Source organism: Adiantum capillus-veneris, chromosome 29, assembly GCF_014529385.1.
Source record: "Adiantum capillus-veneris isolate H3 chromosome 29, ASM1452938v2, whole genome shotgun sequence".
Lineage (NCBI taxonomy): Eukaryota > Viridiplantae > Streptophyta > Polypodiopsida > Polypodiales > Pteridaceae > Adiantum > Adiantum capillus-veneris.
This window is the reverse complement of record NC_140959.1, coordinates 28,104,156-28,129,731: the sequence shown is the minus strand read 5'-3', so window position 1 is coordinate 28,129,731 and position 25,576 is coordinate 28,104,156. Positions and strand designations below refer to the sequence as shown.

Below are 25,576 nucleotides of genomic sequence, written 5' to 3'. Positions count from 1 at the left end.
CATACGTTGCTATTGTTTTGTTGGACTGAGTGAATCCTCCACATTTAAACGGTGCTATTTTACACAATGAAATATTTTGATGCTCTTCCTTGTGCATCAGGTCTCCCCAATCTCAAAAAAATAAAAATTCTTTCAAAACATATCATATGCATTAGTAGCTCTTCTAGCAAAAATTGTATTGCACCAACTTGCCATATGTGCTATTCTCCAGAGTCCACACAATATTATCAACTAAAGTATGAGAGCGAAATTAATTAATCGTCACTCTATCTTCTTAAACTCTAAACAAACTCCAAGGAATCTCACTATTGATGTGATTATTTATCATTATCGTTGACCAGGGATGAAAGGCCCACCCAAGAAGCGTCAACAATATTTGTTTAAAGGCAATGGTATTCAAAGGCAAATATTTTTAATGGAATGTGATTCCTGGAACGTGAGACCATGTCGCCGCACACAGAGAGGGAGAGAGGAAGAAGAAGAATTTAACGTGGTGGGGAACCATCCCAAGAGACCTCAAAGATCTATCCGACGAGAGAGAGAGAGAGAGAGAGAGAGAGAGAGAGAGATTGATTTCATGCGTGCACCTATGGCCATGGAGACGAAATGGGCTGCGCTGTTTTTGATAACCCAACTTCTCTGCAGCTGCCATGGTGCTCTCTCTCAAGGCGATACAGACCCATGCTTGAAGCAAACCTGCGGAAATCTGAGTGTAAGCTACCCTTTCAAGCTCGCAGGCATGGACAATTGCCCCTCATTCTCTTCCTTCTTCCACCTCCACTGCAAGGAAGGAGGAGAGCTCTACCTTACCAACATGACATACAATGATGCAATTATGGACATGAGAGTGGTCCACTTGGACGCACATAGCCTTATTGTGGATGTCACTCGCCTTGGCTCCTCCCCCATGGTCTCCTCCCCCAATGGCAATGGCTCTTGCCTCTCCACAACCGAACCCTCGAGCTTGGCCCTCCCCGCCTTCCCCTCGCCTTTCATTATCTCCGACGATAACCTCTTTGGTAGCTTCGGTTGCTCCATGGGCATTCTCATTGGTGTTGAGTTCTTACACAATGCCTCCACCTCGGAGCACAACTTGCGTAGTGTGGAGGTTGGTGGTTGCTTCGTCATTTGCCCTGGTGTGTTCTCTCTCCTCTTTCTCTCTCAGTCTCACTCTATGCATATACAAACTTATATGCATATATCACCCACACACATACACACATAGAGTTTCATACACCAGGAAAGAAGACACTTGGTTGCAGATTATCTAGTAGGATTGAGACAAGAGGAGCACTAGGGGGAATACCCAATGTAAGTTTATCCATTAGATATGGCTATGCATCAAGACAGAGTGACAAACTAATAGGTTAGCATGGCATGGGGAACAAGGTCATGTCTATCATGCATGCCCAACATGTGAGATGACAAATGTTTGTGTTAATATAACATTGCCTACACTGTGCTATCTAGAGCTAACATCTTGGTACATGTCGAGTAAGTTTAACATAGAGAAAGCGATAACAAATTAGAGGTACAAAGTTGATTGTTTACATGATTAGTTTAGCGATTATAATGAAAGAGTTAAAATGGGATCTATTGAGAGTGATCATTAATAATAGTCTCCAAATTATAGGAATGAGAGGGAAAGGTTGCTATAATTTTTATTTTGGCAAATCAAATCGAAGTTGAAAATGAACTCTATTTAATTGTTCATATTTTATGTTGCATCTTCTTGTGTGTTAAATTTGATGATGCAGTACTACGCAAGGCACCTCTACCAATTGAACTAATGCAAGATCATATCTCTTCCTCTCTTTTCTAAGACACTTCTTTGCCTCCCATGGAAATGAGATGCTAATATCTGCAAATTGATGAGTTTATTATACACCCTCCTTAATGCCTTCTAAGCCATCAATAAACTATTAATTGGAATTTAACATGGCAAAAAATGTGCATGTAACCAAAAAATTGTAAAGTCTTTATCAATCAATTCAACCCAATGATGAGAAGTGAGCCCTTCTTGTGTTGCATATTTCATTAAGCCCCAAAGGCTAGGATCATATATAACTTAATAGAAAAATCAAGGGAGAGAAGTGACAAAGAAAAGGCCGTTCAGGACAAGTAAAGATTCCTAGAGACTTACTTACTTTTGTTCGAAGGGAAACATTGTTGTACGTTACTTGAAGGCTACTTTAGCATGTTCATGTCGTAATAGGTCTCTAGTTACTAGCATCTTTTCCACCTAAACTAGCATTTAACTACATACTTTGAGTACAAAATCCAAATATGCCAAGCGATATGCCAAATTCTCTTCAAACCTAATTACATTTTGTGTTTCTCAAGCATGTCTCAGGTGATAATATGAATCCAGAGTGTGGAGGCCGCACCTGTTGTGTCTCTAGATTGGGTCGTGGAACATCATTTCGAGGGGTTATATATTATGTGTCCCCTAGTGCTTTCATCATGAACACTTCATTTGATGCAAGTATTGAATGTGGTACTATGCATACAACCCTCTTTCACCCAAACTACAGTGACTTTTCTAGAGAAACTTATGGGATGAACCTTACATGGGCCTTGCCATCAAACCAAACCCAATCCATTTCAGACCTCAAGCAAACTCCTGACTTTGCATGCTCAAGTCACTCCCATATCAATATAGTGCAAGAAGTTCCTGGTTACTATTGTTCTTGTCTACATGGATTTGATGGTGATGGGTATTCACAAGGAGTTGGCTGTTCAGGTAACTCTTCAACCTTGCAATGATCGTTAACTTTTAGTTTGAATCTTTTTTTTTTTTTGGTGATTTTCTTTATGTTTCATTGCAAAGGACTTACTTACATTTGTGTTGCAAGCATGCTGGGCCCAAGACAAGACCATACCTCCATACGAAACAGATTTGGTACTCTTTTTGGATGACAATAGGGATTGGCATTTTTTTGATCAAGCCAAGATATGGTTGCCTTAGTTGGTTTGGTTTTTTTAAACTTAAGGACTCAGGAGACAATATACATGGAAGTCATTGGTATGCATGTGGTATAAATGTTTTATATGATTGTTCAACATACGAGACACATACTCACAAAAGATTGGTTATGGATCAATAAATGAGACACAATAAAATCCATTTTCACTTGTTGATAAGCAATTAAATGAGCAGTTACACTTACTTAAAAGTTATCAAAAGCTTCATACATGGAGATAGGTCAAACTCCATAGTTAGTTAATGAACACGGCACTAGAAATCACATGTACGTGAAAGAAAAGTTGGAACACAATGTTTTTTTCATAGGGCATCGAGTCAGATATATAGAGACACACGCCACCACTTACATGATATGCTATTAAGCATTTCAATGTGCATGTAAAAACAAATGTGGCAGACAATTCTACAATTGTACTGCAAACATTAAGAGACATGAGGCACTTCCTTTCTGACTTCATTGGTGAATGGAAAACAATTCTTCTTTATCTCCTTAAGGAAGCCACTTAATAAAAGCTTGCTATACCATGTAATACACACTCAAAATCTGGTTTCAAACTGAATGCCTGAGATAGAGAAGTCTTAAAATGTCAACTTCTTGTCAACTTCAAGAGCAAGATAGTTTTTTTACAACATTACTAATAAAATAAATACTTTTTATCCAAGTCATAATGCTGCCTATAAACCTCTAGGATGAATTTGAAATTGATACAAAGGTATTCATGACGTAGAGGAGATAGATTCAATCGAGATGTAAGCAGGTGATGAAGACCAAATGTTGATTACGTGAAGGAGACAGTCATATCTTGGACACAAATTATTAACATATGCATATATAAATAAGCCATGTAATAATCCCATGTTACTCTCTTTTAATGTGGTAAAAATTGCACCAGTGATGGGGCCATCTAGCCCCCTTCCAGTGGGATCATTGAACTCCTCTTTTAGGCTCTCTTTAATTTATCATTTCCACTTTTCCAAAAAAAAAAAGCACCAATGTTTTAGTTTCATTGAATATGCTGCACGCTTTAGCTTCTCCAAAAAACTGGTGAAGAATCATAATGCATTTGCAAAATTTTGGTTTTATGTATGAAATGAAATTTTACACTTTAACATGACTATACGATTTTTTAAGGGTTTAGTTAATTTTTAGAAAAATACAATAAAGTTCTCGAAAATACCTATGACCTATTTAAAAAAACCTTCTTCACAAACATTACCAACAAAGCTAGAATCTGCTAGTTTAGAAATGTCTTTGAGAAGTCCTGTGGCAAATTCACTTTCTAGAATGGTCTCTCATGCTAAGTAAAGAGGCTATGTAATTGAAACTACTACCCTTGGTAATTACGTCACTTGTTAAGTGGTAGCATAGAGCTCATGAAAACATCATGTACAAAGGCATTGAAGCTATTGAGCTCGAACAATGGTGATTATTGTGATCAACTGTATAATTAAAACTACCAATTTTTTATCATATTGAACTTGTCGTGGCTTTGCCATTATCTAGAGGCTTGACTAGCTAACATGAATCTTTTTTGTCCTGGTTTTGTAGATATAGACGAATGTCTAGATCCTTTTTTAAATGATTGTATCCCAGGTAAAAGTACTTGTCACAACCTAGAAGGGGGTTACAACTGCAAGTGCAATTCAAAAAATCATGTGGGAGATGGATTAAGAAGTGGAAATGGTTGCTCGTTGTCGCCTACTTTGAGGAATGCTCTTGCGATTGTTGGTGGTAATTATCTGAACGTTGTATTATGAGCTTTGATTTTGGGGATGAAGCTTGATTTCTAAAGTTAGAGGGATATTTTTTCCAAAACATGGTCTTTTCAAGTCTCCTTTTCCTTCATTTTCTCACTTTGGTGGTGCTTCTTGCCTTTCATGCTCTTTCAGAATCCAAGCAATCAACTTCTCTCTCTCTCTCTCTCTCTCTCTCTCTCTCTCTCTCTCTCTCTCTCTATGAGGTCTTATAGGTGTTGTTTTCTTATAATCCTTCCCACTAAAAAATAGCAAGGATTACCCCAAGGGCTTCAAGACAACAAGTTTCATCTTGACCAACTTTCTTACTATGTTCTCTCACTCTGTCTTGCTTGCTATATTACAAAATCAAATTATACAACTCTGTGTGTGTGTGTGTGTGTGTGTGTGTGTGTGTGTGTGTGTGTATATATATATATATATATATATATATATATGTATATATATATGTATGTATGAAGTTCGTGCGCGCGCACGTACACACACACACACACACACACACACACACACACACACACACCCCTTGAGGGGTGCACTTATAAGAAACCATTGTGAGTGCACGGATGCGTGCGTGCGTGCGTGCGCCGTGTGGTGCATGTGGGGAAGGGGAGAAGCAAGAGACCGGCATGGGTATATAAGAATAAGAGTATGTACACATGTGGACGGACGACCGGCCACGCCGGACGCCTGATCGGCCCCGAGCAAAGGCACAACGCCTTTACCCCAACAACCATCTACATCATGTCCGTTCAAATGGTATTAAAAAAAACCTGTACTTGCATATTGTGAGGCAATAAGACGACCTCTTTTCCTTATTAATCTTATGGATTTTTTCTAACGTACAATTAAAACCTCTTTTTGTAAATGAAATAATTTAAAATATATTTTATAAATTAAATAACAACCCCCCCCCCCCCCCCCCCCCCTCTTTTTTCCTTCCTTTTTGGGAGACATACATGCTTATGTGGGTATATAAGTATACCTATACACAGCTACACACATAAGCAATTGAAGAATCTCTCTCTATCGTGGTATATTGGTTATGCCCTTTCCTTCTTGAATAGCAGGTCTTGAGTTCAATTCCCGTCGGATAGATCTTTGAGGTCTCTTGGGATAGCTTCCTATGACGTTAAAATTGTCTCTCTCTCTCTCTCTCTCTCTCTCTCTCTCTCTTTTGTAGACTATAACTATAAATAGCTAAGACAATTTATTGCTGCTTGTATGGAAAAGCCATCATCTTCGTGGGCTTGCTGATCGGAGGACTTGCAATCTTTGCAATATGGTGGCGGCGAAGGACAAAGAGGAAGTATTTTATGCAGAATGGAGGTGTGCAGCTGCAAGACATGATAGTGAAGGCCGGGGGGAAGTGGGAGAGCAGGCTCTTCACAGCAGAGGAGCTCAAGGAGGCAACAGAAAACTATGCAGATCATATGAAGCTTGGCATGGGGGGATTTGGGACCGTGTATAAAGGCGTGTTGTTGGATGGTCAGCTTGTCGCCATCAAGAAAGCCAACAGAGCGGAAGGCGGAAATGAGCAATTCTTGAATGAACTGCAGATTCTGATACATATCAACCACAGAAACATAGTGCGGCTTCTCGGGTGTTGCATGGAAACTGCCATGCCTTTGCTTGTTTATGAGTATGTGTCACATGGGAATGTGAGAGAGAACTTGGAGGAAGGTGGTTCTGGTGTCATGGGTTGGAAGCAAAGGCTTAAAGTGGCCAGACAAATTGCAGACGCCCTTGCTTATCTCCACGCGGCTGCATTTCCCCCCATCCTTCATCGTGATGTGAAATCTGCCAACGTTTTGCTTGATAACAATCTGGATGCCAAGGTACGGTTTTGCCCTTAAGATGTTTTTTTGTTGGGTCTGTATGACTGTGCACGTGCGCATGGATACATGCACTCGCACATGCGTATAGCATGCTTTTTAAGGTATGTATGTTCATGTGCAAATGTTTATACTACTGTCCATTCATACTAAACTGCATATACGTACATTTTGATGCTTACATCTGATGCATTGCAAGTGTTTTTGTGTGTGTGTGTGAGAGAGAGAGAGAGAGAGAGAGAGAGAGAGAGAGAGAGAGAGAGAGAGAGGAATTTTAGTGGGGAATGTAGGATCATTTCACTTGGTTGGCATAGGGGCAAACTTGCTTTTCATGTGGTTATTGATGCATTGCTTGAGGAGCACTTTGAGCCGGTCATTAGGAGGAAGCTATATCGTTGGTCCTCTATTGCAAGTGCCCTGTACTACTATAGAGTGCTTATTTCTTATGTATTTACTTTGTAAAACTTTGAAATTATGTATAACAAACACCAAAGACCCACCTACCCCCGGCTCGGGAAGAAAAATGTATTTCTACTCAATCCAAGTTCCATAGGATTTGAGCTCTATTACAATCAACCCGAGAGTGAGTTTAAAGTAGACTCAAACTTGCAGACCATGCAAGATGTGCATGGGTCTACATGCATAAAAGAAACTACAAACTTTAGTAGAGCCTTTCAATTTGAACAAAATCAGTCCATCCTTACCATATATTAGTAATCCATTCTAGTGGTCGTGTCCATGGCGAGAGAGAGAACTTGAACCTTTAAGAGAGTTGCTGAAAACTTGAATCTATAGGGTTGCTACTGTAAAAACAACAAGGTAGAGAGAGACAAAATAGGCTCCTTGAAGTAGAGAAGATGGTAGACGTAGAGGGAAATGAGAGTGATAACGTAGAGGCTTCTTGGGCTGGGAAATTTTAACAAGGAACTGATGCTCAAATGAGGGAAAGGGACTGCCTCTTGGATAAGGAGGTTTTGGAGTAGCATAAAACAAGTGTCTGGTCACTTGCCTAAAAAGGCGAGTCATCTTTGACAAGTGTTCCTCCATGTGTCTCAAGTATCTTGTACTTGTCTAAAAAGGTGAGTTATTACTTGTTCTTACATACGTCTCAAGTGTTTTCCCACTTGTTTAAAAAGGTGAGGTATCTTTGACAAGAGTTTTTACACGTCTCAAGTGTCTTGACTCTTGTATTTTTTCTGGAGTACTGATATTCTTGATCACCTTGAAGGGACCAAAGTATCTTTTTGACAGCTTTGGAAAAGATTAAGCTTGTTGTGAGCTTTGCTTTCACCTGCTCTTACTAAACTTTAGTAGGAAATATTCACCTTCTTTGAAGGCGAAATGTCTCCCTTGCTTGTTCACTCGCTTCTTTTGTCATTCTTGAGATGCTTTGATAGCGACTCTTAGTTGGCTCATTTCTGTTTTAAATTTGAAACAAACTCATCAACAGTGAAGATTTTATCTTTTGTGCGGATGATAGGTGGAGGTTGTCACAAACGGGAGCACATAACAATATATAATTTACTTGGATAAATAGAGTTTATCACTTAATACTGAAGCCAATTGATATAAAGAGAAATAGAGAGAGAGAGTGAGAAGATCGACAAGTACTGGGACTAGAAGATCAAGCCCTTGAACCAAACATATTACGTTGTTCGTTTTAGAATCCGACATGATGGTACTTGGAAGGCTCAACTTCCTATTCCTAGGGCATGACCCTATTCCAAGGAACTTTCGTTCCTTATTCTGAATCTTCAAGAACCAAGGTTCTCGCCTCTGAATCTCACCTTCCAGACTCAAGGCATGGAATCCCTCCAATTCTTTGCTGACTTTGTTCCCAAAGTCGTCTTCCGTAGAAATCCTAGCAGCAACTCTGCTTTTTTGGCCTTCCTTGGGAATCAACCCCCTAATCCCAACTCAGTCTAGTGCTCTCAGATCTGAGGATCTACTTCCAAACTTCAGTTGCGAAACCGTTGGGCTGATTGGCTCAAGTTCCTCAGAGCGCTTTTCTCTTGCAGAGGCTCATGCCTTCCTTTGCTCCTACTCCCTCGCGAAGAAGAAGTACACCTGCAAACAAACACTCAGAGATCATAACATGAAAAACTTACCTTCGAAGTCTCGACGCTCGGAACGCAACTCAATTCTCGAAAAAGAAACTCCCCGGAAGAGATCTCTACATAGAGAATCCTCTCTTCCAATCCTACACATCAAAGAGGTGTGCTCTCTGTCACGTGACACATCCAACCCTATGTGTCCGTGGACAAGCTACTTCATGACATGGGTTCAGTTCAGTTTAGTTAGCCTAGCTTAGGAAGCGTTCTGGCACTTTTGTGAGTCTGTTCGCAGACCGTGCATGCCCAGGCACTTAGAATAGATGCATATCCTCTGGTTGCACACAGCATGATCATTAGATTTCCATCAGAACCCATCAGGAGCATTTTTACAGTGCATAGACCTATTTTCCCTATTTTTGACATTTTTCACTTAATATTTTTAAGTGACTTTTGTTGGGAACTAGTTAGGGCAAATTTAGCAAGCAAGTATATAAGTAAAGCTAGCGCTAGCACTTTCTGGCAGAAGAGGCAGCAGGAACTTCGCGTCCAACAGGCAACTTCTCAGCAAGACCACCTTCCCGCAAACAGACCTAGCGTTTTCAGTCCATCTGAAAGCCTAGCGTTTTTGCATGACAGATCAGCCCTGGCGTTTGCATTGTAGATCAGCCCCGGCGACAGCAAGATAGCAGATCAGCCCTAGCATTAGTAGATTTCCCCCAGTAGCAGAATTCAGCCCTAGCGTTTTTGGAGCAGCAGGACACCCGGCGTTTTGCAGTTCCATCGCAACAGAACCAGCCCATAGACCAACGTTTTCAGTTTTCAGCAGTCAGTACCCACAGAAGAAGTCCCAAACCTCGCAGATCTCACCTTCCCGTAGCAGATCCTCGCCGCACGGTCAGATCCATCGAAGTTTGCAGATTCAGCCCGGAAAAGGCAAATTTCAGCATCTGCGTTTTCAGTGCGTCGTCGTTGCATCGTCGCCATCGACGTCGTCATCACATAGAGTCATAATTCAACAGATAAAGATTTGTAGATTTCAGCCATTAGCGTTTTCAGATTTCAGCCCGTCTCGTTGTCGTCCTCATCATCGTCGGCAAGTCCAAAGCATTGTAGAGATTTGTGCCATCAATAGTAGACCGCTCTCGCCATAGAGAGTGGGGCCTTCGGAGGAGGGTTTGACAACATTTTGGTGTCGTATTCTTCTCTCTCTATCTCTCAATCTTAGCACCTTCATTGAATATTCACAGTGTTCACCACTTTGTTTGTGTCCATTGCAGTCTCTCACTAAAGGAACGGAAGGCTCTCCCTTCCGTAAGTAAAAGGAACCCTTGAGCACAGTTCGGAGCACTCATCTTGAGCAAAGTTCAACATTCACTTCCGCTGCACCTTACATTGGTATCAGAGCTTTGGCAGTGTTCTGTATCACCCAAAGAAAGAACCACATATTTTTTCTTTTGCTTGTTGCAGTCGCACGTAACCCAAGTCCTCTTGGGCGTGTCGATTCCTAATCGTGTTTTTGTAGAGTGATAGGAAACCCAAGAAAGAAGGGCTTGTCCAGCCTCCCTTTGTGTCTCTTTTCACTCATTGAGAGCGGACCGTGCACTTAGCGGCCGACCAATCGACGTGAGATGGGAAAAAGCAACCTTGGTGTGAGCGCAAGGCCGCCAAGGGGTGCGCCCGTGGAAAAGAGTAGAACTCGGGTGAAGGGAAGATCCTTCTCTAACACAGATTGCAAGCGAAAGAAGTACCTCAAGAACCTCAAGAACCCAAGAACCTCAAGACCCCCAAGAACCTCAAGACCCTCAAGAACCCAAGACCCACAAGAACCCAAGTTCCTCGTGAACTTAAGAACCCAAGGCTTCAATGGATGGTCATCACTCGAAGCAGAATGGATACTTCGCTTGGAGGTGATGAGCATGAGAGAGGCGAAGAAGAATTTTCCCCAGCAGGAGGTTTTTCCGACCCTCCCCCTTCCCCATCTACGCCAAGGATTGCACTAACTCCTATGGACGAGTTGGAGCAGATGTTTATGGACAGGAAGTTAGAACGCGAAGAAAGAAATGCAGAAAGAAAAAAACAGTGTGAACACGCAGAAAGAATGGCAGCTATAACCGGCCCGTACAATGTAGAGGGCGGTACTATTTCAATTACCTGTTAACTTTACACAGAGCATTGAGAAGGGAAGAGAACACAGTTGCGTCCAGCGACTAGAATGTCACTACGCACACGAGACCGACACCCTGTAGGCCCCAAAGACTGGCGCCCCTTTCGGTATTTCTTTATTCAAATTAAGGTAGACGATCCGACCACTTAGCACAAGCTTTCACAAAGCTGTCCAAACCTGGCGAGGGCTGAAAACCTTCGGGCTGAAAACGAAGGTTTTCGACCGGATTTCGACAGCATAACGGCGCAAAAACCCCTGTAGGTCAAAAACACCTGTCTAGACGGATTCCCTCGATATCTGGAAGCTTTCTGGTGAGCTGTCACAGAAATTCAGCGGGCTGTAATTCTCTGTTTTTCACTGCCGGGAGCCCAAAAGCCTGTACACGCATCCCAAGGCTCTCACGAGGCTCCCCCGATGTTCCCTTGCAGTTTAGGTGTGAAACCCTAAACCTGCAGAAAAACACAGCAGGCTGTAATTCCCTGTTTCGGATCGTTTTTAGTGGAGCGAACACGCCTACGCGTGTCCCAAGGGCTCCCGCACGCAATGGGACAGTTCCCCTGTGAATTGGACGAGTTTTCACGCGAGAAAACTCTCCAAACTCGCAATCTTTCGTGATGGAACTGTGCGTACCTGTGGGGGATTAGCAATTAGCTAATCCGGTTCCTGTTCAGAAGGCTCTTGCCTTGGCAAACGCGCATAAACCCCCAGAACTGTACATAGGTCAAATGAGAAGCCCACTAGTGGGGTATAACATACTGTACATAGGGGAGAAAGAGAGCAGTATGTAGCGTGCGGGGCATCACTCCCGTCACCATACTGTGCATAGAGGGCAAGGTAAGCATTCCATAGCTTCTGTACTTGCTACAATCCACCTAAGGCTGAAAATGGCGCCCCATTTGTTGATATGCGGCTCGTTTTTGCCTCCCAGAGTCGCAGAATCGCTCACACGCTGACACGTCGCCCAGTTTCCGAGTTTGGGCTTTCCTTGCTAAAAATATCTCAACTGGTGCGTCAGTTGACTTGGCAGCAGAGCAATAAAATGTTCCCCTTGTCATTCCAGAGCTAATGACGCGAACACATTTTCCGGTCAAAATAGCAGTTCCCTAAATTTTAGGAGATGCTTCCATGGCGTCCCTATCGGTCTCTTGACCATCATTGAAGACTACCATTTGACCAACATCTACAATGTGGGTTAATTTACTGGCCTCTTTCAACTTATAAAGTTGCAGTGACTTGACGAGTGGCCCAAATTCCAGTTTGGCGCACACGAGCTTCCATACTCATCAGAATTCAGTGCTAACTGGCTCGGGCAGTCCTTGTCTGACCGACCTAGATCCCCGATGTGAGAAACCCATTTGGTTGCAGCCGTTTCACACTGGCCATGCAATGTCCACTTGCACCTTTTCAAGGGTTCCGGGACAAACAAGTAAAAATAAAATAAATATATCTAATACTTATTTACGGAAGGCAACAGGAAAAATACACCTCCTGGTGACACACCCCACCCTTGAAATACTGCAAGCGACCTCGCTTGCATGCCAATAATACATGCAGATATCTCCTTATATCACATATATTCTATGATGGGAATCCAAGATATACATGCTTCCGGAAATGTAGCGTTGGACGATTAAACAATACCACCAACCTGGCTACGACACATATATCAAGCATAGAAGTCTTCTAGTGTACTCTTGAGCACAAACTTCTCTAGCTAAATTCTGTATGGAAAGAGTAGATACAATTGCTTAACTACTCTCTTGAGCATCATGAACCATGCTCTTGCCTTGCTCCAAAAAGGTTGCATCAAGTCACTGTGGGTTCCATTTGAAAGGCTTCAAGATACAATTGCAATAGCTGAGGTGAATCAAGCAATTCAAACTCTTCCATCCATTTGGCATCTAATGATGGATAGTTCTTGAACTTCACCAAATAGCGTCTTGCAACCTTTCCTCTAACCTTTCTTTCTTTATGTGCCAATATCTGTTCATGAACAAGGATTTCATCCAATTCTTCCACTTCGGGTTGTTCCTCATCAAGCATATTCTCTGGCACATCACCAACAAAGGGCCTTAGAAGGCTGACATGAAAAGCATTATGTATTTTCCAGCCTTCTGGTAGCTTTAACCTGTAAGCTACATCGCTGATCTTTTCTGAAATCTGAAAAGGACCATAATATCGCATACTGAGCTTAGGAAACAAGCGTTCCTTGCCTTTCCTTTTCCTTAACCTGGCCTTTTCAAAGCGCAAAAGTACCCAATCACCAAGTGAAAATACAAGTTCACGACGGTGACGATCAGTAGCTTTCTTTTGCTTAGCCTGAGTCTTCTCAAGGGCAATCTTTATCTTCCTGTATGTTTCATCCATATCTTGCACATACTTGTCTGCCTCAAATATCTTGTCCTTAGTCTGCAAAATGGGTGGGACTTTCTTTCCTCCTTCCACTATCTCAAATGGTGCCTTACCTGTTGATGTATGCACAGTGTTATTGTAAGCATATTCAACCAATGGGAGATGGTGTTCCCAAGTTGCCTTGTGCTCTGAGACATAACATTTGAGTAGGTCCAAGACAGTAGAATTTGCCTCTTCTGACTGTCCATCAGTTTGCGGATGAAACGAAGAAGAGAACTTGAGCGTAGTGCCCATGTTCTCAAACAATGCCTTCCAGAAAAGACTCGTCATACGTGGATCCCTGTCACTGACAATTGACTGAGGCATCCCATGATATTTAAAGATATTGCTCATGAATATCTTGACCATGTGTTCTGGCTTTATCTTCTTCCTAACAGGAATGAAATGGGCCTGCTTACTGAACCTACAAATGATAGTCCAAATCCCATCATTTCCTGTTTGCGTCCTTGGAAGATCAAAGATTAAGTCCATTGCTATACTTTCCCATGGCCTATCAGGGATCGGCAATGGCTGCAACAATCCCGTTGCTTTTGTCTGTCAAATTTGACTTTTTGGCATACTAAGCATGATCTTACAAATGTGTCAACATCTTGACACAAAGCTGGCCAATAGAAGAATGCCTCAACCCCTTTCACTGTCGCATCAATTCCACGATGCCCAGCATAAGGTGGAGCATGACTTTCCATCAAAATCTTTGGCCGTAACTGTTTAGTAACGCATAACTTTCCATGCATCATGAGAAAGTCATTCTTAAGCATATAGTGCTCATGATGTTGCCCATCAACAAGCTGGTCATAGATCCTTGCAAAATCTGAATCTTCAGCATATTGTGTCTTCATTTCGTCTAGTTCACAATGGTACGGAATTGACACTGCTGAAATTTGGGGCTTTCGTGACAACGCATCAGCCACCACGTTCTTTTTCCCTTGCACATGCACAATCTGAAAATGGAACATTGACAAGATGTTTGCCCATCGCATGTGCTTCTCAGACAACTTCGTCTGTGTAAGAAAATATCGCAAGGTTTGATGATCCGTTTGGACAACAAAATCAGCCCCTAGCAAATAGTGTTTCCAACTAGTGAGAGCATGAATTACTGCCAGCAATTCTTTCTCATAGACTTGCAAGTTCCTTTCAGTCTTCAAAAGAATTCTGCTCTCATATGCGACTACTCGATCATTCTGCTTTAGAACTGCACCAAGACTATGGCCACACGCATCACATTGAACCACAAAAGGTTTAGAAAGATCTGGCAAAATAATTACCGGATCTGAAGTGAGCTTCTCTTTCAAGTGTTTGAACGCTAAAATTTCCTTGGCTGTCCACTTGAAAGTAACTCCTTTTCCTTGCAGTGCATGGAGTGGAGAAGCAATCTCAGCAAAATTTCGGATGAACCTCCTGTAATAGGAACATAAGCCTAGAAAGCTTCGAATGTCATGTACGGACTTCAAGTCTGGCCATGACCTAATTGCTTCCACTTTAGCGGGATCCATGCGTACCCCATCCTTTGAAACAATGTGCCCAAGGAAGTGAATTTCTTGCAAAAAGAACTCACTTTTCTTCGCATTGATGAGTAGCCTATTCTTGCGTAGCTCATTGAAAACTGCGGTCAAGTGATCCCTATGCTCCTCTTCAGACTTTGAGTAGACAATCATGTCATCAAAGAAGGTACCCACAAAGTTTCTATGTGGTCTAAAAATTCTGTCCATCATTCTATTAAATGTGGTAGGAGCATTTGTGAGACCAAATGGCATTACAAGAAACTCATAGAGACCAAATGTTGTCCTGAACGCAGTCTTATGGACATCTTCTGGTCTAATGCGTATCTGATGATACCCGCTCTTTAGGTCTATTCTTGTAAACAATGACGCTCCCTCAAGCCGATCAAGAATGTCATCTATCCTCGGTATGGGGAACCTGTTCTTGATAGTATTCTGATTCAAGGCGCGATAGTCAATGCACATGCGCCATGAACCATCCTTCTTCTGCACTAAGAGTACATGCGAACAAAAAGGGGATGAACTGGGCTGAATCAGCCCCTTCTCTAAAAGCTCGTTGACCTGCCCCATAATCTCTTTCTGCTGGGCTGCACTAACCCTGTATGGTGGTCTATTCGGTGGACTAGAACCTGGCACAAGATCTATAGTATGATCTTCATGTCTCTCAGGAGGTAACTCCCCTGGCAAAGAGTCCGAAAAACAATCACTGAAACCACTCAAAAAAGTTGACCTGTCTTTATCTAAGGTAGACAAATTAGATACAACTTGAGGTACTTCTTTTGCAAAGATCAAGTACATAGAAAGATGATTCTTTATTACAGATGAAATAGCAGAAGCAGAAACAATTGGAACAGACTCGCCTTTAAGCTTTACATCAAGGACATGAGTCTTTCCTCTATGTACAAGGGTAATCTTTTTGTTGTAAGTATCCACCATAGCATGCAACCTGTAACACCATGGGATACCCAATAACACATCACAGCCCTCAAGCGGCATAATATGAAATTCTTCCGCATCCACATAGCTCTGAATGTGCAGACGAAGCTTTCCCAGAATGGGAGTAACAGGCTCTGAATGTCCTGGGCATGCCAAACCTGCTTCCCCTGTCATACCCATCTCCTCTGCACGAATGCCTAACTTTGATGCTAATTCTGGTGATATGAAATTTGCACGGGCTCCTGGATCAAAGAAAACCAGCACTGTCTGGTCTCTAACTTTGCCCCAAGCTCTGCACAGCTCCGTGGCATCTGTGTTTGTCTGATCTCCAACCAAATCTGGAACAAGTCTTGCACTCGGCTTTGGCTTCTTCCCTTTATGGTCTGACTTGTCATCCTTATCCTGTGACTTCTTCTGTGGGCACTCATTTGCAAAGTGTCCTTCCTGTTCACAAATGTAGCATTTCTTGGCCTCCCTAAGAGCTTTCCGTTCTTCAAAAGTTTTGCCAGAAAAATGCCTCTTTTGTCCTTGTCCTCGTCCCGAAGAAGACTTAGACTGCTTCTTGGACGTATCACCTTCTTCAGTGGAGGGCTTCTTTGTGGGAGGCTCAGAAGGCTTTGCTACAACATTGCCCTTGGCTGAAAACTGTTTGCCCTGGGACCCTTTCTTGTGGCTATTAAATCCATCGGAATCTCCCTTCGACAGATTGCTGGCCACTCTTGCATTCTCTATCAACTGAAACATATTCATGACAGTAGTCTTTGTGCAGTAGTCCCTGATTTTCTTGGGCAATCCGCAACAGTACTTCTCAATCTGTTCTGACAATGGCACAAACCTGTAAGAGGTGACTGGCAACAGTGCGGCCCAAAACTGTTTATTGTACTCTTCCAGATCTGCACACTGTTTAGCATTCAACTCGTGCCATTCCGTCATCACATCCACTTCAAAAGTGTTTGTCAACCATGCAGGCACAAAAAGTTGTTTGAATTGGACCCACGTTGTTGGGGCTTGACCCTGGTTCAACAATGCGGTCCACCATTGGAGAGCATACCCTTTCAAGAAAGTGGCAGCCTTGCGTATCTTTGAAGATTCCGTGAAGTTGCCTCCAGCATAAGCTGCATTGAACTGCTGTATAAAGGTCAAAGCTTTTAATTGGTCCTCAGTTCCTCTGAAAGTTTCAAACTTCACTCCCTGCCCACCTTCCTTGTAATCCTTAGGCTGACTCAAAGGAGCCACATTATCATAAACAGGTGCCTGTAGCAGTGGTGCTCCATGAGTGTTCATTCCAGCACTCGCATCAACTGTTTTCCCTGTCATATCTGCATTTTGTACGTATGGCTGCGAAAAACCAGCCATACCAAATTGTGTTCCAGGCACTCCAAACTGACCATAGGCACCCTGAAAACCTGGTTGGACACCCATGTTCGCGTACATAGGGTTACCCATGCCTGTTTGCATTGTCCCGAACACATTCCCTGGCATATAACCTGTGGAAGGTCCAGCCATAGCTTGAAACACTGAACCACCTCCAAAATAACCAGGATAAGTATTAGGTAATGGAAGGGTCTGACGCATAGCCTGTTCATTGCTCCCTTGACCATTCACAAACGGTTCCTGTCCAACTAAAGCAAGTTGCTTTGGATCATTGGACACCGCTAGTTGCTCAACCACATGGGCTTTCCCTCGAGCATCATGAGTCCTCTGCGCATTGGAAATCTCCTTTTCCTGCAACGGCTCAGTCATGCCCTGTGTAGGAGGCTGAAAACCCTGTGTCGGAGCCTGTAAGAATTCCTGCATCCTTGGGTTGTTAGCCAACTGCTGAAACATGTCCATGCAACAACGCAGTTGAGTTCTAAACAACCTGTCCTCTTCTTGAAGAGTTGAAGGAATTTTCTCTGTGCCATGTGAGGAAGATCCCTCTTCAGGTACTTGGTCTCTCTTCTCTGCCATATCGACAAGCTCTGTGTTGCTTTCACCCACAACAATCCACGCTGCACTTTTTGAAGAAAAAGTGACTATCCCATCAATGGAACCATATAACTGGCCCGTACAACGTAGAGGGCGGTACTATTTCAATTACCTGTTAACTTTACACAGAGCACTGAGAAGGGAAGAGAACACAGTTGCGTCCAGAGACTAGAATGTCACTGCGCACACGAGACCGACACCCTGTAGGCCCCAAAGACTGGCGCCCCTTTCGGTATTTCTTTATTCAAATTAAGGTAGACGATCCGACCACTTAGCACAAGCTTTCACAAAGCTGTCCAAACCTGGCGAGGGCTGAAAACGCAGGTTTTCGACTGGATTTCGACAGCATAACGACGCAAAAACCCCTGTAGGTCAAAAACACCTGTCTAGGACGGATTCCCTCGATATCTGGAAGCTTTCTGGTGAGCTGTCACAGAAATTCAGCGGGCTGTAATTCTCTGTTTTTCACTGCCGGGAGCCCAAAAGCCTGTACACGCATCCCAAGGCTCTCACGAGGCTCCCCCGATGTTCCCTTGCAGTTTAGGTGCGAAACCCTAAACCTGCAGAAAAACACAGCAGGCTGTAATTCCTTGTTTCGGATCGTTTTTAGCGGAGCGAACACGCCTACGCGTGTCCCAAGGGCTCCCGCACGCAATGGGACAGTTTCCCTGTGAATTGGACGAGTTTTCACGCGAGAAAACTCTCCAAACTCGCAATCTTTCGTGATGGAACTGTGCGTACCTGTGGGGGATTAGCAATTAGCTAATCCGGTTCCTGTTCAGAAGGCTCTTGCCTTGGCAAACGCGCATAAACCCCCAGAACTGTACATAGGTCAAATGAGAAGCCCACTAGTGGGGCATAACATGCTGTACGTAGGGGAGAAAGAGAGCAGTATGTAGCGTGCGGGGCATCACTCCCGTCACCATACTGTGCATAGAGGGCAAGGTAAGCATTCCATAGAGGGCAAGGTAAGCATTCCATAGCTTCTGTACCTGCTACAATCCACCTGAGGCTGAAAATGGCGCCCCCTTTGTTGATATGCAGCTCGTTTTTGCCTCCCAGAGTGGCAGAATCGCTCACAGGCTGACATGTCGCCCAGTTTCCGAGTTTGGGCTTTCCCTGCTAAAAATATCTCAACTGGTGCGTCAGTTGACTTGGCAGCAGAGCAATAAAATGTTCCCCTTGTCATTCCAGAGCTAATGACGCGAACACATTTTCCGGTCAAAAATAGCAGTTCCCTAAATTTTAGGAGATGCTTCCATGGCGTCCCTATCGGTCTCCTGACCATCATTGAAGACTACCATTTGACCAACATCTACAATGTGGGTTAATTTACTGCCCCCTTTCAACTTATAAAGTTGTAGTGACTTGACGAATGGCCCAAATTCCAGTTTGGCGCACACGAGCTTCCATACTCATCAGAATTCAGTGCTAACTGGCCCGGGCAGTCCCTGTCTGACCGACCTAGATCCCCGATGTGAGAAACCCATTTGGCTGCAGCCGTTTCACACTGGCCATGCAATGTCCACTTGCACCTTTTCAAGGGTTCCGGGACAAACAAGTAAAAATAAAATAAATATATCTAATACTTATTTACGGAAGGCAACAAGAAAAATACACCTCCTGGTGACAGCAGCCATAGAGCATGAGCACAACGAAAGGAAAGTTGCCTTGTTCCGATTCTTTTCTCAAGTGCAAGCACAGATACAAGAGATTCGGGAAAAGGAGACTCTCTCAGTCTCTTCTTCTCCAAAGCATGACACACAGGATTAGCATATGATAAGCATGATGAATTGAATGATAATGATAAGCATGATGATTTGCATGATGATCAAGATGTGATTTCTCACAAGCATAATGATTTGCAAGATAAAGATGATGTGATTGTTCACAAGGATGATGTGTTAGTTGATACTTTTTCTAGTGAAGCTAACCTCATTGCAGATTCAATCAATCACGAAGAACCGATCTTGACTCTCGAGTCAAGGTCCAAGGAATCCCCTCAGGAAGAACCGATCTTGGCTCTCGAGCCTAGGTCCAAAGAACCCTCACAGGAAGTAATATGTGTACGAATGATTAGTCAGCACGCATTGTTCGAGTGTTTCATTTGTGATCGTTTCCAGTATTTTAGTCAACGTCTTTATGTGATTCCTTTCCAAAGGCATGCCATATTGTACGTTGAGCACGATTCACTCATGAATGGCCACAGTTGGTGATTTAGATCAGAAACACAAGATTCGATCTCATTGTTTGCGCGTGTATGGTGAACGGGTTGGCACTCCGTCTATTTGTTCATCTGCATTACATGCACATTTTTTTTGAAGGAATAGAATTTTCCCAGTCACTTTACATGGAATGGGTATGTTCATGTTTTTGTGTTGGAAGTGGTTTCATGAATTTTCAGCCTCGGAGATTCTTGAAGAAGATAGACGCATGACTATCGACGAAGTTGAAGCATTGAAGAAGCTACAGAAGACTTTGTGTCGCTTTCGGCGCGGCCCAAAGAAGCAAGCATTGCAGACCTTTATGAAGTTCAAGTATCGCAAGACCCACGCGTTAGAGTGGGCCGGCGAAGAGTCCTTTCCAGGATTCCGGATGTTATTGGCGATCTCCTTCGACGCCATACAGTTCGGTACCAGTACCTCACTTTGAAAAGGAGGGGATGTCACGTGACACATCCAATTTAGTTCATTAGCCTAGCTTAGGAAGTATTCTGGCACTTTTGTGAGTCTGTTCACAGACCCTGCGTGTCCAGGCACTTAGAATAGATGCATATCCTCTGGTTGCACATAACATGATCATCAGATTTCCATCAGAACCCATCAAGAGCATTTTTACAGTGCATAGACCTATTTTTTCTATTTTTGACATTTTTCACTTATTATTTTTAAGTGACTTATGTTGGGAACTAGGTAGATTTATGCGTGAAGGAAGAGTGCATGCCAGGAGCAAATCCAGAGATCACAATGGGATCTATTGGAAGAGCTTCTAAACGTGTGCTCTTCACGAGAGAGTCACTAATCACATCATGCATACTACAGGGATCTAACAAGATCACAATGTGTTGACTATTCACATGACCATAACACTGCATGAGAGACTTATCTACATGATCATTAAAAACTTGGGACACCTAATTGATCTCATTGATTGCATTAACAGAAGATGTGGATTCTGTGGGTTCTTGGGTGCCTTCTTAGGACAATCTCGTTTTATGTGACCTTTTTGTGACATCAAAAACATCTTGCTCACTCTTCCGGATGAAAGCTCCTTGTCAGCTCCGGTGAAGCGCTTTGTTACCCACCTTGTGCCATCCTGCTGAAGTCTCTTGGTGTGCTGAAGTCTCTTGGTGATGTCACTTGCCTCTTCACCCTCAACTTCGTCCCCTACTGATCTCGCCCTTTTGTTCCTCCATTACCTTTTGCTATCAGATCTTACCAGTTGGTGGACTTTACCCGACACCGAGCTTCTCGTAGCTGCTCACTGTCATCTTCATTGCTGGTGGCTTTTGGTGGCTCTGGTTCTTGATTTACAATTGCTGAATGGGCTTTTGGTCGAAGTCCCTATCTTTAGAGGCTACTGCCATCCTCTCCATTTAGCTTGCCAGGGTACTTTTTATTCTCTTTCGTGGAGGTTTTTTACCTTGGCCTTTAGTGTTTTCCATTTGACCATGTGCCTAGTTGTATCTCTTTTCAAGTAATAGAATCAGGCTCTTTTTCTTTTTGAGAGAGAGAGAGAGAGAGAGAGAGAGAGACAGAGAGAGAGAGAGAGAGAGAGAGAGAGAGAGAGAGAGAGAGAGAACTTTATCACAAAACTGTTTGAAACTTGCTGCGATTAAAGGTGGCAGACTTTGGTGTATCTCGCCTTGTTCCAGATGGGTTGCAACATGTGTCGACAGCAGTGCAAGGCACCATTGGCTACCTTGATCCAGAGTATTTTCAAACATTACAGCTTACAGATAAAAGTGATGTGTACAGCTTGGGAGTTATGCTTGTTGAGCTTATCAGTGGCCTGAAGCCTGTGGACAGTCGGACTCGTGAGCCCCGCTTTACAAATCTAGCCCTTCTCTTCATCCACTACATGCAAGAGGCTAGAGGAGAAGATCTCATTGACCCTCGCCTTGTGGAGCCCTCCACTCTACCAAGTAACAAATCTTGGGATGTGATGAGGGTAAGTGTCTGCATTGTTTTTGGAAGATCTCTTAACTGAAGTAATGCTATGCTTTTGGTGTCATATTAGAGGAGTGTCTCTTGATCTATCTTCTGCTTTACATGGACGTTTCCTTTGTTGGGTGCAGGTACGTTCTTCTATAATGGCAGTTGCTGATCTTGCTCATCGGTGCCTTGCTCTGCGTGGTGCTGACCGTCCATCTATGAGCCTCCTTGCTGATGAGCTCCGTCATATAGCGCGTGCCTTGGAGGACTCTCATCATGATAAAGATGTGGACAATGAGGCCCCGCTCATGCCTCTTAGATCAAAGCTTTACAAGCACGGGGAAGCTGGTGCTGTAGTGAGTCAAAATGCTGAGTTCTTTGTCCAGTCCACCTCCGGCATTTCCCTTAACAGCCTCAATGCTCCAACTATGCCACGATAATTCATGAATCTCAACAGCACCTGTTGAAGGCCAATTTGGAAGAGATGGGGATGGGGCAGTGGGTGATTCACAACCATAGGGCCACCTTGTTTGTATATAGTATCAACTGGGGTTTGAAGCATTTGGGACAAAAGAACTTGTAATATATTTTGTCATTTGCTGCCACCATTGGTAGCTTACACGAGCTCATTGATGATTGCTTGAAGATAAAAGAAGATGCAATTAAGCTTCTTCCTTTCTTGTTTTATCCCCCTGTTGTTGGATATCCTTCCGATTGGATTCAATCTTTATGCAACCACATACCCTTCATTACATGAGATATGACGGTCTACAGGCCTGATTCTATTGCACTCGTTCACTCTGTAATCGAGAGAAGGTTGATGTATACCTCTATGGAAGGACACTATCTTATACAGCTTTTTTGCTAGCACCCAACACGAGTAAAAAAAGTGCCAAAGTTGATCATATGATTAAAAAAGCAATCGTGCTTGCGCTCGCACATGATTTGTATCATGTTATATCATATCGTGGAACAATTGTCTCTCCATTTTTGGTGGCACAAGTATTGGGGAAGCAAAGACTTTTGAGTTATACATTGTTGGATGCATGATAATACCCATCCTTGCTAAGATGTTGCCAAGATTCAACGATAAATGTGGCCGCAGATTCAATATTTACCCGGCATGGCACAACTTCAACTTAACAACATCTAGGGGGTGTTTCTGCTATCTTTAACATTGCTTAGATCATGCATGGAGCATGAAAACTGTATTTCATGGTATCTTGTCAGAAGCAATAAAAAGGGAACGATATCTTCTTAGTATTGGTGAGAACTCATAAGTCAACTTACATCTTGTTGATCTAAATGCTTCTTATCTGAGCATTGTAGTTTCCTTTAAAGAGTCACTTGTAATGTTGCACCTTTTTTGGGTCCTATTGCAATTATTTTGTCTTGCTAGCTAGGCCAACATTTCCTAGGGATCGAGCACTAACTCATGGATACGATCAGCTTGAGGGGAAGGCAGCTGTCACTTCATGGCTCTTTCTATACTCTTTGACAAATTTGCCCCCCCCCCCCCCCCCCCCCCCCCCCCCCCCCGGGCTGCCTCTCTCTCTCTCTCTCTCACACACACACACACACACATACACACACACACACACTTTCGTATTACTACTTCCTCTGATTGGTTAAAACGTGTTCTTTTTCCTTATTGAATCCACCCCGGGTCACCTTATGGTTTTCTAGCACAAATAACCGTGATGGTATAGTTATAAGTGGAGGTTTAATTTTTCCCCCTTCTGCCGATGTCCGCTTCATGCCCCTCATGTCATCTTCCCCCTCTCTCCCTCTTCCCCTCTGTCACATATCCTGCTCTCAGGTTGCTCTGTGCACCTTAACCTAAACCTACATACTCCTAGCCCCCACTAAGGTGACCACATTTGTGACCCATATGGAATGGTGCCCTACCGGATCATGCTTGTTATGATGGGAGGTACCGCTCGTTGCTCGTCATAATGGTTCAACCTTGACTTGCTTCTATTGAAAGAGGTGAGGGTGCGTTTTGCCCCTCACTTAGCCTTGATTGTGTTTTAGTGTGTGCATTTGAAAGAGATGAGTGTGCTCGTCGCCACTTACTCTATGGATATGGAGCTCATCGAGAAACCTTCTTAGGTTTGTGGAACTACCTGGCTTGGTTTCGCTATGCACTGTAGCACTTTGATCACGATACTGCTCTCTATCGAAAGGGCTTCTCTGTTGTGTTTTAAGTAGTTATTTTGCTACACTTAAGAGTTCGGGTAGGGAGAAACAAACTGTTGGTTTATTATATTTCATCAATGTTAGTTGGTGCATACTCTTTGAAAGTAAAAAGTTTTTTTTATAAAAAAAAACCTATGCTCTGTCACTATTGTTTACTGTTTAAAGGCTCGTGGCAATTTGTTGAATTCCATGATCTTCATATATGGGCTTGATGTAGCCTCTATACGCTGAGGATAGGCTCACAATTCTGTATACCATCACCTTTTAAAGGCAGCTTACATTGCTTGGCATTTTTATGATGGTACTGTAAGGTAAGCTGCACCATTTAAGGCGGCTTACATTGGTTTGTGTTGTTTTCTGATGACACTTTGAGGTACTCGTTGTAGGAGTAATGGTGTTAAGTGGGTTGCAACACCACATGAGTTGGTTCCTTGCTTGAGGGGCTTTGATTACGTTGGCATACTGGTTGTAATATTGTATTTTTCTACCGTGTTGCACACTGAACAATGGGCTAATGAACTCACATCATACTATGGTTTTGGGTTTTGTAAATAAGGGGTTTTGGATCTTGTAGGCACTTAGTGATGGTTCTCACATCACCTACATGGGTTTTTTTTGGCGGAACGAGACGTAAATAAAGGATTTACGTCTTACAGGCAGCGCATGGCATCGCTAATGATTTTACTGCATACTATGGTTTTTGTAAATAAGGGAATCGTGTAGACACTTAGTGATGGTTCTCACATCACTTGCATGGGGTTTTTTTGGTTGAACAAGCTGTAAACAGAGGATTTACCTCTTACAGACAGCGCATGGCATCACTACAGTAGTTGGTTTTTCGATGGGGGTACTGCATTTTTTTCAGTTTTTCAAAAAAAGGGGTTAGATTGGGACATTGTTCTCGGATTGGCCATAATGCCTTTTGGTTTGGTATTCATATCTGTGGTGGAAGCCTAAGCCAATCTTGAGCTAATTTTTTGAAAGGATAACACCATATTTTTAAGTCTTGCTTTTACAGATGATATGGCGTTTGAGGCGGTATGAATAGGACCGCGAGCACTTGGTCTTAATGTGTTCTTGGACTACTTCTAGTTGCTTCATGAAAAATTATTTAGCTTTGAAGGACTGTTGAAAAGGTACAAATTTTTTGGGATGTTATTGGGAAGTAACACACTTGGATCGGAAGGGGCGGTGACCTTCGGATCAGAATGATATGTATATATATACCTATTTGAGGTTTTTTTAATAAAAAAAGTGGAGATATATAACATTATCTATAACAACTACAAAAATCCGCCTTGGTCTTAAAGAAGTGATGACCTTTTTGACTACAAGCTCTTAAAATGAACATTAAAAGAACAAATACACAATTTTTTAAATAGAATTATTGGTTACTTTGGACAATGGTTTGAAGTTAAAAAGGTTGTAAGTTGGACATGGATAACAACCAATATAGTCCATAGACACCTGTAAAACGCATTCAAGGCTAACATATTTGTTGTCTTGTTTGAATGGAGGCAGGTGACGACTCTATCCTTTCTTGGAATTTTTTTGGCTTAGCTGTTGTCCATCCTTCATGTACCAGACTCTTTCCACTTTACGAAGCAAACAACACAA

General features: G+C 42.8%; 1 protein-coding gene across 1 annotated transcript; it reads left to right on the top strand.

Annotated features, from left to right (window-relative positions):
* Nucleotides 1-473: 473 nt before the first annotated feature.
* On the top strand, nt 474-22,635 carry LOC147418957 (wall-associated receptor kinase-like 8). The gene is made up of 6 exons (XM_086505307.1): nt 474-1,136; nt 2,354-2,743; nt 4,536-4,718; nt 5,972-6,576; nt 21,447-21,776; nt 21,904-22,635. The coding sequence occupies exons 1-6, from the start codon at nt 578-580 to the stop codon at nt 22,198-22,200; spliced, it is 2,364 nt and encodes a 787-aa protein (XP_086361433.1). The 5' UTR covers nt 474-577; the 3' UTR covers nt 22,201-22,635.
* Nucleotides 22,636-25,576: the final 2,941 nt, after the last annotated feature.